The sequence below is a fragment of the Epinephelus moara genome, chromosome 3 (genome assembly GCF_006386435.1).
Source record: "Epinephelus moara isolate mb chromosome 3, YSFRI_EMoa_1.0, whole genome shotgun sequence".
NCBI lineage: Eukaryota > Metazoa > Chordata > Actinopteri > Perciformes > Serranidae > Epinephelus > Epinephelus moara.
The window spans coordinates 25,869,810-25,885,278 of record NC_065508.1 but is presented as its reverse complement, the minus strand read 5'-3'; the positions used below and the strand labels follow the sequence as shown (position 1 = coordinate 25,885,278).

At 39.8% G+C, this 15,469-nt stretch overlaps 1 protein-coding gene across 1 annotated transcript in view; it reads right to left on the bottom strand.

The window, feature by feature from the left end:
* The window catches only part of gng3 (guanine nucleotide binding protein (G protein), gamma 3), a 14,426-nt gene extending 13,128 nt beyond the window's left edge, over window positions 1–1,298 (bottom strand). The window contains exon 1 of the mRNA XM_050034665.1: window positions 1,173–1,298. Within this exon, the coding sequence (XP_049890622.1) occupies window positions 1,173–1,180 (8 nt within the window). The 5' untranslated portion in view covers window positions 1,181–1,298. The remainder of the gene's footprint in view (window positions 1–1,172) is intronic.
* Between the last annotated feature and the right edge of the window lie 14,171 nt (window positions 1,299–15,469).

Genomic DNA, 15,469 nt, shown 5'->3' with positions numbered 1-15,469 from the left:
CACTTTTCACACAGGGCCATGTAGCTTTGGATTTTTTTCTTCCTCATTAATAAAACCCTTCATTTTAAAAACTGCATTTTGTGTTTACTTGTGTTATCTTTGACTAATGTTTAAATTTGTTTGATGATCTGAAACATTTAAGTGTGGAAAACATGCAAAAAAGTAAGAAATCAGGAAGGGGGCAAACACTTTTTCACACCACTGTATATATATTTAAAAATAGGGAAAAAATTAAGCCTGGGAAAAACTGTATTTATAATTATTATGATTATTTAAAAAATATATTACAGAATTATTGTGAATTTTCAACACTTTTTTCAGGTCATTTCCTTGTTCTTAACAGTTTTCTCTCTTTTTTTGACTGATTTGTTTTATTTATTTATTTTTTGGGTCATTTCTGCTTTTGTTGCTCATTGCCTTCTCTTTTTTTAAAGCCATTTTGCACTGTGTATTAAACCTTGAACTATGACTGGGGAGTAATCTGGCCCCCGTGACTGGACCAGTTGGGAACCACTGATCTAGAAGCCTTGCAGCCTTTTATTGAGGCTAAAATAAACTTTACATTTTTACTTCAAAGGAGAAAAATCTTTTTTTTTCTGTCAAAATAAATTGGAAGAAATAAAATAAAAAGCCCCCTATCTATCTATCTGAAAGCTTGTTTATGTACAACTTAATATAAATACATATCACTATTATCCAGTGACAAAAATTAGATTCATTACATGTGTTCAGAGTAGATTTAGTACCATGTATTGTTTATAGGAGGAACTGATGTTGGGGGCATCTTACCCCATATATATTAGGGGTTTAATTACATAAAAAACAACAACAATACAATGACAGGTCCAGACAGAAAGACAGTCCTGCAATGGTGCAGAGTGGAAAGGTTGCAGGAGTCAATATTGATATAGGCTATAACAGGTTGCTTAATACAAATGAGATGGATTTGGCTCTGTATCCCTGCGTGCTGTTGTTGTTATAATTAAAAACTGTAGTTGATATTTACACGTTTAAAAAAAAAAACAGCGTGTATAAGCGATTAAAAAAAATGTCTCGAGACCAAATACCCTGTGGAGGAAAGAGCGTCATTAGCATTACGCCCTCAACAGCGTCGTAGAGCTTTTGAATGAATAACACTCCTCTGTGTCACAGTTACCTAAAAATTGACTCACATAAGCATATCGCAGTTGATGTGACACAATCTGGAGTCTACATGGTGGAGATTCAGAGGATACTGGAGCAGGTTGCTGATAACACGTAACTGAATTATCGGAAATTACCCGACGCCATCTTTGCTAGGCTAGTGTGTGCTCGGCTTTAATGGCGTCACCGTTGATGTCCCTCAGTTGTGTCTCTCGGCGGGGACTTCTCTTTCGCTTGTACTATGTCTGGAAGCGAAGAGGCAGTTTCGCGTTCTTTATTCTTTGTCCTTCGTGCTTGCCGTCGCAAATACCTCACGTCTACAATATCCAACTTAAATATAATGTAAATATATGAGTGAAAGACAATGTTTGAATGTACTGTTATGATTTATTTTTATGTTTGGTGGTGAGTATTATTGAGAACATTATACACTCATAGAAATATTTCATTTTCAATTTTTTGGGGTCATCCAGTTCTTATTTGTATCGTCCAATATTATATTATAGTATAGTGTATAATATAATACTATACTATACTATTATATTATATTACATTATATTATGTTACCAATTATACATACAATACTCTTTACTACTACATGTGGTATTCTTTTTACTGCTGTACTGTACAGTACTATATTATATGATTATTATTATTATTATTACTACCACTACTACTATCATTACATTGCACCTTACCTCACCACCTTCCCTGATGTGGGATTAATAAAGTCTTATCTTAGCTTAGCTTGTCTTAGTTTATCTTTGCTTATCTTATCTCGTTTCATTTCATCTCGTCTCAGAGGCCTACCTCTTATTTAGTTCATTCTTTTTTTGTTTTACTTTATCTATTTATCTTTACTTATTTCTTATCTTATCTAATCTTATCTTATCTCGTTTGGTCTTGTCTTGTCTCGTCTCGGCTCGTCTCTTCTCATGGCCGTACCTCTGATTTTATTAATTCTTTTTTGTTTTACTTTACCTATTTATCTTTACTTATTTCTTATCTTATCTAATCTTATCTTATCTCGTTTGGTCTTGTCTTGTCTCGTCTCGGCTCGTCTCTTCTCATAGGCCTACCTCTGATTTTATTAATTCTTTTTTGTTTTACTTTATCTATTTATCTTAACTTATTTATTATCTTATGTTATTTCTCACACTACAGTATTTTGAAATGTTATACTGACTTACCAAATCATATACGGCATTTCTGTTTTGCTATATTGATACAGGCAACACTAAAGGACGCATTCATTCTGGTGCTATTTGGTCCGCTTTAAACGAACCCTGGTCCGCTTCCATGGATAGTTCGGTTCGTTTGGAGTGGTGTGAACGCTCATTCGAACTCTGGTGCGGACCAAACGAGCTAACCCTGGTCCGCTTGAAAACTGGGGGTCTCGGTTCACTTGCAAGTGAACCCTGGTGCGGTTCACTTACAGTAGGAAATGCAAATGGACTATCCGGCGAACCAAAGAGAGGAAGTGACGTAGAGCGCAGTGCATTTTGGGTAGAAAAAAAATCAAAGCCAACAGCACGAACCAGGAGAAGCAGAGGTAAAAAAAGAACAAGTTGGAAAATGTCTTGTGGGCAGACGTGGAGTAGTGAGGAGGTGCAGGCTTAGGGGGATAGATAGAAGGGGAAGGGGATAGATTACCGTCTTCGGTCCTGGCCAATCGATGAGCCGGGGTTTTTCCTTCCTCATGCTTTTTTTCTTCCTGATCAGTGATTGTTTCGGGCAATACCGTCCCCAAACGAGCAGCTGTTGTAACTGTGTGACGCTGTCCAGGGGCTTTGGTCTGCTTTAAAAAGTGCAGTGTGAAAGTGAACCGAACCAAATGAAGGTGTGAAATTTTTCGGCATTCCCCGCCCAATCAAACCAATTCCCCTGGACTATCCTGGTGCGAATGCGCCCTAAGTATAATTGGACTCTTAATCACATTATATATTATTCTGTTGTATGCTGTTCACATTATTCTAGACTTCTATTAATCATGCCGTGTCACCTTACCCTCTAATTTCTCTTATATAGTTCATATTTTTTACTTATTATTCTAGTTGTCTGCTCTCATTTGAGTTGTTTTTGACCCTGTGGTGCCATCAGCCATTTTCTATTAAGTGGTATGCTGGGGCCGCAGCATCTCGACAGCTGACAGGAAGACTGATTAAGAAGGCCAGCACTGTCCTGGGATGCTCCCTCGCCCCGGTGGAGGTGATGGGAGAAAGGAGAATGATAGCCAGGCTATCATGCCTCATGGACAGCATGTCCCACCCCATGAAGGACACTCTGACAGCACTGGGCAGCTCCTTTAGTGACAGGCTGCTTCACCCGCGGTGTGTGGAGGAGAGATACCGCAGGTCCTTCCTGCTGCTGTCAGACGGTAACCAACAGTGCTCCCAATAGACCACACATACCAAAATTGAGTATTGGCAATCAATCATCACTCCTGTGCAATACCAGTATATCAACTGTACATTTAATACATGCAATAATGTAAATTCTGCCATTCAGCCTGTCTATTAATTATCTCTTGCTTTTTTTTGCTGCTTACTTATTATAGTGCTCTGTGTTTCTTATCTTATCTCATCTCATCGTATCTTATTTATCCTTTTTTTATTTCTTTATTCAATTCAATTCAATAAGCTTTACTGGCATGACCTTTCTTATGTGTTGCCAAAGCACAATTAAAATTCAAGACAGTGAAAATTCGGACACAATTAACAACAATGTATTATTACAAAATCACAGAATTTTTTTTTTTTTTTAAACAAGATATTTTTATTTATAATTCAATAAGATTCATAGAGCATCAACATACAAACACAGAACCAGCAAAAAAGGGATGACAAATTAATTAACTTGTGTGACATAAGTAGGGGAGCATTACGTGTTTCACTACAATTTTTCAGCTTCCATATTTGCTACGAAAGTTAAAAATGGTTGCCAGGTGAAGGCAAGGAAGCATGCAGTTGAACCTTTAATTAAACAACAGATATTCTCCAATTGTAAATGATACATAACATCCTTAATCCAATGTGCATATGTTGGAGGTGAAGAGTCCGTCCATTTGCAGGATGAGCCTTCTGGCCAGAAGTGAGCAGAAAGAAACAATGTCCACCTGGGCTCTACTGAAGTTAGCATCTAGAGGAGTCACTCCAAATATTGCCACGGTCATGGATGGGGCAACCAGCCGTTCAAACATTGCTGAAAAAGTTTTAGATATTAAAGGGAAATTTCGGTTTATTTCAACCCGTCTCCTATCATCCTAAATTTGTTTCAAGTGACTAGTGACATAAAAATAATAGTTAGCATGTTAGCCGTTAGCCTAGATACAGCCGGGGCGCATAGTAGCGCCAGACCTGTTAAAACGTAAGTGAACGGGCAACCTTCAAGTGCAAAGTTAGTCCACTAAACGAGCTTTTTTCCACAAAGACCGCCTCATATCGTTAGGATAAGTGTCAGAGAACATATAGAAAACGACATGTAAACGTGTTGTCTTACCTTACTGGTGTGCTGCCATTTCAGCCATTAATCACCTAACGGCTAACATGCTAACTATTATTTTTATGTCACTAGCCACTTGAAACAAATTTAGGACGATAGGAGACAGGTTGAAATAAACCGAAATTTCCCTTTAAATCCCAGAAATGAAATAGTGTGGGACATGACCAGAACATGTGGCTGGAGAGTAAAGTGGCTGAAGACTGTTTACACCTGTCACACGTAAGATCAATATCACTGCTGACCATAGCCAGCCAAGCTCTGGACCGGTGGAGCGGATGTATTTTAATAGCTCTGACGTACATTTTAAAGGATAAAACTCATTAAGTTATTTTTTCTTTTGCAATAATTTGGTTAGGTTAGGTTGTGTGAGGGTTGTCTTGAGGCTTTGTGCCGTAGGTGTGCGTCAGGACCAGCTGGCTGAGAAGATTCCTCTCTATGTTCTCCTCTTGGCAGTGGAGAGCATATTTATCTTTACTTATTTCTGTCTTCATGCTGGAACAACTGAATTTCCTCTCTGGATATCAGGGCAGCAAGTAACGGTTATTTTCATTGTCGATTATTCAAACGATTATTCTCTCAATTAATCAATTAGGTGTTTGGTCTATGAAATATGAGAATATGGTGAAAAATGTTGACTCAAACTGTTTAATCAAGTTTAAAATTAGTTGCAGCCCTTCTGGTGATCAATAATGCCTAATCTGAAAGTTCAGAAATTGATCATCTGGGAAACTGTAATGAATTCATGACCGTGTAAGATGATGCTGAAAAAATAACTCATCAACATGCAGGAGCTGCACTCACACCACGTCCACAGTCTTGATTTCATCTCAACATTTTGCTTTTTATTGTGTTTTACTGAAATGACTGATTTAAGTCTCGCTTGCAGGGAGTGCAGATGAACCTTATGACGGCAGAGTATTTGGATTTACATGCTGTGGCTGCAGTTTAAGGACTCCATCTGCTGGATGATGCTGGCAGGTTTGACTGCATCACTGATCTGAGAAGACCACAGCGACAACAAGCCTCCTCCTGATGAAACCGGCTGGGAGATAGCCTATGTGGAGCTTCTTTTATAACTGAAGGTAAACTGTAAAAATCTAATTGTCCAAATTGTGATAATAACAGACGGTAGACAGAGAAAAATGAAGCCCCATGTAAAGAAAGTGGATCTCACCTCTGTGAAGCAAATCTCATTTCATTGTCAGAGATTAAATGTCTCATTCATTTTCAGGACTCCAACGGGTCCTTAAAATGTCTTAAAAAGTATTTATTTATCTAAAAATGAGGCCTTAATTAGTACAAAAATGTCCTAAATCAATCTTTCAAAAGTCTCAAAACTGCTAAGTCATGGGAAGTAGGATATTGTGTATAGGTTTTTTCTGAAGTTGCATTGTAAAATCTCAAAATAATTTGTAATATCTATTTTTATAAATAATTTAATGGATGCCTCTTGCATTAATGTCATGCAGATCAGAACAGAGGAACCAACAAGACTAATATTAATGTAACACATGCAATTAAATTACAAATGAACAAGCTTTTTTTCCAAGTTGAATCAAACAAATACTTTTATCATGATATATATTCATTGTTTTCCATGTGTTCCACTTTATTTTTTATCTTTTTTTTTTTCAACATATGAAGTAGATCATCTGACTTTTTAACTTGATCAAAAAGGTCATGTTTTATATCGCAATAAACATTTGGGGAAAATTGTTCACAACCCTCAGTAATTTATGTCAGTTTATGTTTTCTCCTTCAGTATTACTGACATTATTTGGAAAAACTGTCATAATTTCATTGAGTGACATTAAAAAAGTCTTAACTTGCCTTAAGCTGAAGGAGCCCTGATTTTAATTATGGTGAAATGTCAGTGTCAGTAAACACGCGTTTCAGGGGACATTAGCAAGGGCCAAATGAAGCTTGGCAGCATTTATGATTATTTCTTGATGTTTTGACCAAATCAACTGACGAATAAATTGCAAAAAAAGGATCCTCTGAAAAAGTGAATTTATACAAATGAATTGCTGGTTGATGTTGAAGCAGAAGATCATGGATTTTGGAGCAAGTTGCACCTTTAATGTTTTTGTCATGTTTCATAACTGAGGAGCTCAAAATGTATCTCCAGCTGTAAGAGACGATTTACTTTACAGTCGTATATACAGGTGCATCTCAAAAACATAGCATATCATTAAAAAGTTAATTCTTTTCCCCCTTAATGTAATTCAAAAAGTGAAAGTTTCATATAGTCTGGATTCATTACGCGTAATATGAAATATTTCAAGCCTTGTTTTGTTTTAATTTTGATAATTATGGCTTACAGTTCATGAAAATAAGAAATCCGGTATCTCCCAATATTAGAATTTTACATAAGAACTTCTGAAAAGTACGTTCATTTATGCACTCAATACTTGGTCGGGGCTTCTGCTGTACAAATTGCTGCATCAATGCGGGGTGACGGGGTGACATGGAGGGGATCAGACAGACAGATTCTCTGTCAGGTCAGGCCAGTTGACTGATCAGTCGAGCACAGTAACACTATGGTCAGCAAACCAGTTGCTAGAGGTTCGGCACTGTGGGCAGGTGTCAAGTCCTGCTGGAAAAGGAAATCAGCATCTCTATGAAGCTTATCAGAAGACGGAAGTATGAAGAGCTCTGCAGTCGCCTGCGTTGACTTTGGACTTGATAAAACACAGTGGACCAACACCAGATGACAAGGCACTCAAAATCATCACCGCACTTTAAGCAACTTGGATTCTGCGCCTCTCCACTCTTCCTCCAGACTCTGGGACCTTGATCTCCAAATGAAATGTAAAATTTACTTTCATCTGACAAGACGACTTTGGACCACTGAGACCACTGCGAACAGCGGGCCCTGACCCTCTGCGGGTTACCCTTCTTGCAGAGGGTGTCGATGAGTGTCTTCTGGACAACTGTTAAGTCAGCAGTCTTCCCCATGATGGGGTTGTTTGTACTGAACCAGACTCACAGATTAAAGGCTCAGGAAACCTTTGCAGGTGTTTGGAGTTAATTAGCTGATTAGAGCTCTTCTTTTCTGTGAGTCCAGAATATATACAATTTTCACCTTCTGAAATAACTGACAAGAAATATTGAACTTTTTCATGATATTCTATTTTTTTGAGATGCACCTGTATATTGACATCTCACATTAGAGAAATGTTATTCATTCCAAATAGTACAACCCCAGGTCCAAAAAAGTTGGGATGCAGTGTAAACCGTGAATAAAAACATAATACAGTGATTTGCTTTTTTCTTTTTTCTTTTTTTTTGGCCTATATTCAGTTAAAAACAATGCAAAAACAAGATTTGTAATGTTTAAACTGATCAGATTTTTTTGTAAATATACATTTATTTTGAATTTGATGCCTGCAACACGTTTCAAACCATTTTTGGACAAGGCAACAAAAGATTGGGAAAATTGTGGAATGATCAAAATACACCTGTTTGAAATTCCACAGGTAAACAGGTTAATTAATACCAGATTTAAGTGGGCATCCTCGAAAGGCTCAGTCGTTCACAAGCAAGGTCAAACAGTCAAACAGTTTAAGAGCAACGTTTCTCGATGCATAATTGTGAGTAATTTAGAGATTTCACCATCTACAGTCCATAATGTCATCAAAGGATACAGAGAGTCGGCAGAAATCTCTGCACGTAAGAGACCTTTGACCTCTCAGGCGGCACTACTTAAAAAACAACATGATTATATAAAGGATATTATTACATGGGCTCAGGAACGCTGTGGAAAACCATTGTCTGTGAACACAGTTTGTCGCTGCATCTATAAACGCAAGTTAATTTAGACTCTGTAAAAGTGTGCTGTGGTCTGAGGAGTCCACATTTCAAACTGTTTTTAGAAATCATGGACGTTGTCGTGTTCTCCGGGCTAAAGAGGGAAAGGTGCATCCAATTGTTGGCAGCATAGCATATGTGGGTGTCCCAATTTTTGAGGAATTGGGGTTGTATGTAAACATATAAATCCTGATTATAGAATCTGTAACATAATCTGTAAAAGGTGTCCTATATCAAGAGGTCTTTCTTCACACAGATCTCTTCCTGTCAGGGGTGGAAAAACACAGGTGTAAGTAATAACATGAAAGATGGCTCTGTTCCAGTTGTGTCCTAAATGTGTCCCAGTCAGCACACAGAACACAGGGAAACTGTGTAACTGCACAGGTATTATTAATAAGGTCATTAATGGCTGAAATCCACTTGGCTGTGCAGCCAATAATAATGTTATTAATTACGCCTGTGCCTTTCCTGTTATGACGTATCAGATGTCTGCTGATAGAATAAATAAAGTGGAGGGGTTGGGAACTGGATCAGCTGGCTCAAGTCCCCATACAGGCCAAGCATGGAGCAGTTAATACCAGTTCACCTCCTGGGCACTGCCAAGATGCCCTTGAGCAAGCACCGAACCCCGAACCACTCAAGGCGCCTGCCACATGTAATGCATGTATTGGTCCTGTTTGTGCATGTGTGTGTATCACATGTAATGCATGTATTGGTCCTGTTTGTGCATGTGTGTGTATTTCAGGCCTGTGTGACAACAGAGTGGAATTAATAACATCAATTTGCTTTTGACACATTTTTATGTAGATGATGTGGCTCTGTTGGCTTCATCACACTGTGACCTCCAGCATGCACTGGGGTGGTTTGCAGCCGAATGTAAAGCGGTTGGGATGAAGGTCAGCACCTCCAGATCTGAAACCATGGTTTTCTGCCGGAAAATGGCCGCTGCTCCTTCGCGTCGAAAGGGTTCAGTTGAGGCGTTTCGGGCATCTGATCAGGATGCCTCCTATGCGCCTCCTGTTAGAGGTGTTCCAGGCACATCCCACTGGTATGAGGTCTCATCTGGCCTGGGAACACCTTGGGGTCCCCCAGGAGGAGCTGGAAAGCGTTGCTGGGGAGAGGGATGTCTGGGGTGCTTTGCTCAGCCTGCTGCCCCCGCGACCCGGCCCCGGATTAGCGGATGAAAATGGATGGATGGACATTTTAATGTAGCAGGTATAAGGAATGCATTTGTTTATAAATGTTTTTCTCAAAAACTATAGGCTAACTCCTCATGATGGCTGGGAGAATCATCAAAGATCCCAACCCCCTTCTCGGTAACAGCTTTTACTTTCTGTTGAGGTCGGAAATATAAATACATGCATATATTTACTAAGAGTAAAACACTGTTTGAAATGCACGATTAAAGGAACTGACAGATTACATTTCACTGAAATTCTATTCACATGATTTCACGTGACCAATAAATGAATTAACTGAGTGTATGAACATTTGATAAATACTGACGAAAAGAATACAACATAGCTGTAATCATATATTTAGTTTAGTTCAGTTCAGTTTGGGCATTTTCCTTATTATTCATTGTTTTGTACAATTCCCTTTAGATTTATACAGCAACATGTCAGGATTGTAAACACATACAGTATATAAACAGTTTGACAGAATATAAAAATCCAAGGTCCACTCAGTAGCTTTTCATGGAGCTTTCAACAACATCTCATGGTCCTCTTCATGATGCTCCACAGTTCAAAAACAAGTAAGTGGACCATGAAAATGTAAATCTCTTGAAACTGTCTTTTAATACATTAGTTAAATGACTCAAGACACATCATTACAGATGCTTATAAATATGTTTTATTGCAACACATTCTCATCACAACTCGTCAAATATCACCGCTCGGTCAGTGGACTTTAACGTCTACACATGACGCGCTAGGTATCCTCCTGCACCTGTTGTTGATGTTCCGGGACACCATGTCAATTAATGCTTGTTACATGCATTCTGTATTTTAAAAATGCACTTACATTTTCACAGGAAATGTGCAGTTTCTGCTCGTTGGATGCATCCATCCGTCCATTTTCGTAACCGCTTATCCTCTTGAGGGTCGCGGGGGGATGGAGTCTATCCCAGCTGACACTGGGCAAGAGTTTGTCGCCAGACTATCACAGGGCTGACGCATAGAGACAGACAACCATTCATGCTCACATTCACACATACGGCCAATTTAGAGTCACCAATTAACCTGCATGTCTTTGGACTGTGGGAGGAAGCTGGAGTACCTGGAGAAAACTTTTTCTAAATAATGTTACAACATCGGTAAAACACCTCAAATTTACCTGCATTTCCTTGAGGAAAAAAGCATGTAGTTAGGTTTAGAAAAAAAACCATGGACATTGGACCCAACCAACTCCCCTCCTGCCTTCCCTATAGGCACTTTCCAGCTCCTTATATTTCCTGTGTTGTTTCAAATCGATACACCCGCACCTGGCGGTATGACACACCACCGGGCGCCATTATAAACTGACCCTGCCCGGCAGCGTATCATCCCAGCACGAAATGGCAGTGTTTGATGAGTTGGGAATGAGAATTTGCTGTTTATTACATATCAATATCCTTGTAATACATCAGTTGTGGTTGCAGCATAGGAGGAGTTATAGTTGTATAGCCCAGTGGTTCCCAACTGGTGGGTTGGGGGTCCATTCTGAATGGACCGCAAGTGGCCTGCAAACGTTATTTACTGCCCTGCCCTTTAATAAACCATGTAGCAATGATTCATGCACTGCTATATTGGTATGACTTGCAGAGAGGTAAATGCTCTCCATTATGTTCATGTCCAATATATAATATATACCCCTGTATCTCAGTTTCTAAATGAATTGAGAGCACATAGAATAATAATGACGTCTCCTGTGGCTGTTTGAATAGCAGCTATCTGTCGCTGCTTTTCAGGATCCTTTATAGGCCAGTTGTTTTCATGTATTCTTCTGCTGAGCAGGTTGATCCTCTGCAGCAAACTCTAAACTGGTTCCAGGCAACACATCTACAGTTTTAACCCACATTTTTAATTCAGCGGGGACTTGGCAACATTTCTTGCAATTTGAGGACCAGTTTTAATCCTCATGAACCTTTTTTTTCTGTCCTGGCACAAAGTCTGAAAAACAGTGACAGCAGGTATAAACCAGTACATGACTGCAAGGGCCGTGTCTAAAACGCTCCCCAGATGGTCCTCGAGACCTCCTGTTTCATCTCCGCAGGTTGTGCTCTGGTGTAATTAGTGTGGGTACATGCCATCCTGCAAGTAAGTCCTTTAATAATGTGTGTTCCAAAATTAGAGTGCGAAAGGCTTAATACATAAATCCTGCTCCCATATTTTGAGCAAAAAACACTTTGAATTTGAATTACTAACGCACTTGTATGTTTAATTATGTGTTGTGCTATGAATATTACAGTTAATTAACTCTTAATACATTTCTTTTGACTTAATTACTAATCCTTAATTAAGGTGAGCGTAATTACTGTCGTGGCAAACTGGAGCCTTCAAGACTGGAGACAGTCTCAGTCTCACTTGATTAAAAAAAATGTCTGTGGTGCAAATATAAATGTATAGTTCCTACATGAAACTGCTCACAACAAAGTCTGTGGGTTATCTTGAGTTACGGGGTCATGATTTTGGTAAAGAGACATTGCTGTTGAGTTTTTCAAATGTTGTGGGTTTTTTTTTTGGCACTTTGAGCACCACAAGCTGAGTGCTATCTTATTCCATTATATCAATCAATCAATCAATCAAACTTTATTTATATAGCGCCTTTCATACATCAAATGCAACCCCAAGGCAGACACGATTGAGACAGGAGAGAAGGCAGACACGTCCACAATAACACTCTGCAACCCATACCAAAACAATCTAGACTGATAAACAGCACTAAAGGTAAGAGGGAAAGTATGTATTTTTAATCTGGGGTGCACTGTCCCTTTAAAGCTCTCTTATTATCTACCTTTGTAACGCTGTCAGATGATCACTGCCGTCGCATTGTTGACATGTTGATTTGAATCTGTGCTGCGGATAGTGAAGTTCTCTACCTCCAGGCTGATTTCAATAAAGATTGAAACAATGTTGATTTTCATTTCAGCCCATTTGGGCCATTGATTCCATGATTGGCGAACAGACACTGAAATGCTGGACGTGTTTCAAGAACAAAATGCATGGTGCATTATCTGTGTGACTCTGAGCGTTAATGTCTGACCAGGGGCTTTTAACGGCTGCTGCATCTCGATATTCTCCAGGATCGAATCACAGTAAAACGCCCGCTATAATAACCATCGGGTGATGTGCTACAGGCAATCATGCAGCGGTGGCTGATGAGCTATTGTGTGAAAGGCCTGCACTTTGATTGTCCTGTGGGCTGATGATGGTGAATTCATTTTATATAAATGCAATGTAGTGAAGAGATGATTTACAACAGAGCACCATACTGTGTACTGTACTGGAGGTGACAACAGATTTGCTAGTAACTGGGATGCAGATGTGTGTCAACAAAACATTCAGGATGATCTCCACAGAGTGAAACATCAGGAATTGTTAGATTATATTTAAACAGGTAGATCAAAGGTTCTTACATGTTGAGCCTTGGGGCATAAATGCACTGGCTAAAATATGATCTGTTTTATAATTAAACTGCTGCTGACAGATTTTTCATGCAAACCTGTTTCATAGGTCCTACTATATGGTTTTGTCACATATGTTTTAGAGGAAATTTCATCACAGTATTTTGTACTTTTCAGACAAGGGTTTTCCTGTCGTGCCAAAAGAATTCTCTTCTGACTCACCTATCGCGTCTTCGCACTATGCTGTTATATACATCAGTATTCCTTCCAGGTGGAGGGCAGGCAACTGGAGGCAGGCCGGAGGCAAGTATTCATTCATTCATTCATCTTCTAACCGCTTCATCCTCTTGAGGGTCGCGGGGGGGCTGGAGCCTATCCCAGCTCACATTGGGCAAGAGGCAGGGTACACCCTGGACAGGTCGCCAGACTATCGCAGGGCTGACACATAGAGACAGACAACCATTCACACTCATCATCACACTTATCAATTAACCTGCATGTCTTTGGACTGTGGGAGGAAGCCGGAGTGCCCGGAGAGAACCCACGCTGACACGGGGAGAACATGCAAACTCCGCACAGAAGGGCTCCCACACCCGGGATCGAACCGGCAACCCTCTTGCTGTGAGGCGACAGTGCTAACCACCACACCACCGTGCCGCCCCTGGAGGCAAGTATTGATAGCGCCAAAACGTTTGTGTCTGAAAGGTCGTATGAGGTAAAGGACCTTTTATCAGAGAAAAAAGGTGAGCACACTTTACCAGGTGCTGGGCTGGCAGCTTGTGTCCAACATCCCAAACAGCGTCAGAAAAACACAGATGTTTGTAACATTATTCCGTGGTTTTAGTGGTTTTAATCAGCAGGTCCGTTTGATTTGGAGAGGAGACCTCTTTGGATAATTTCTCTCCCAGTTAAAACCTCCTGAACAATGAACACTGATAGAATTCTAACCAGGAGGAGTTTCAGCTGGTTGCAATCTGCAATCCTCACCACTAGATTCCACTAAATCCCCCTACAACTAACGTTAAGTTAAAGCCTTGTGTTAAAGTCTTGAATTGGTATTGTCATGCAATCATGTGCTGTGAAAACCATGTTTCTTAGCCACAACTCAGGTGTCTAGTGGCGTTTCACCAAACCACCAAACGGCTGACCTACAATAGTGACTAAAGTTAGCTAGCTAGTAGCCTGACACCTGTGGTGCATCCATGTAGCCTGCATACTGTATTTAAGTTGAAATAACAATATAAAAATACTAATTCTCAAGCACATCTACTCACCCGGCCAAAAACAAGAGGACAGTTGTTCAATACTACTTTTGTTTCGAGGTTGTGGACCCAAGTGCACACATAATTAGTCCTCTAGATTCTTTTGCGCTTTCATCTGGCTCACCATGTAGTAGGAGGTCTGGAGGTCGAGGTCATTTGTAATGACAAATCAAGTTGTGGGGAAAATCACGTTTTCTCCTTTTGCATGGATCACATCCAATAGCCGAGTTTCAATTGTGTGACGATATCTGCTACCTGCAGCTTCATCCAACCCTTTGATGCAGTCACTTTCCTCCATATCCAGTTCCTGCAGTGTACGGATTTATCATTTCCTTCCGTCTGTCTAAATTTTGTGCATCATGTGATTGCAAACAAGCTATTCAAATACACTACAGCAAGGCTAAAATTGCATATCTGACAAAAGAGTGATGGGAACATCATCAGGTTAGCAAATATTTGGTCTTAAACCAGTCTATGTATGATTGTAGGGGCAAATTAAAATTTAGACCTGAGGATAGACCCTTTAAGGGCCGATGTCACAATGATGTCAATATGTTAGCTAGAGGCAAAACAGACTCTCCACCACAGGGCTGTAGGCTACACAGGAGTCTTAAAATGTTATAGGGATGAATAATGTTGTGTATTAAGGGTTATCATGTCCACCTCATCAGAAATTGGGGAGGTATTAAGAGGAATATTGGATTTCTCTGTAACGCTAACTCTTTAGCGCATTAGCTAACGTTAGCTTCGATAGCAAAACAAACTGCAGCAAACCGTGTGTTGTGTTGTCCTCCTTTGTGAGATGGACATAGTAACCAACCACAAAACTTCCTGTGACATCATCCATCCACTGAGTAAGAGCATACAGGTCGGCCAGTCTGGTCTTGCTGGTCAGTGTTTACTTATTCAAGTAACACTTGCGGTCCCGGAGAGTGAGTAACCCAACATGGTTCGTTCGTAAATTCAGTCTGATGCGCTACACTAAAATGAGAGCCTTGTTGGTCGAAAAAATGGAGCGTTATATTGCTATATGAATGAATGAACGGTTAGGTTAATCACACTTTCACTTCGCTCAGCGCTCTGCTACTCAGTACATTCCAACAGTGCTCCAAATTTACGAATGGTCCAGTTTGTGCCAGCACTCCAG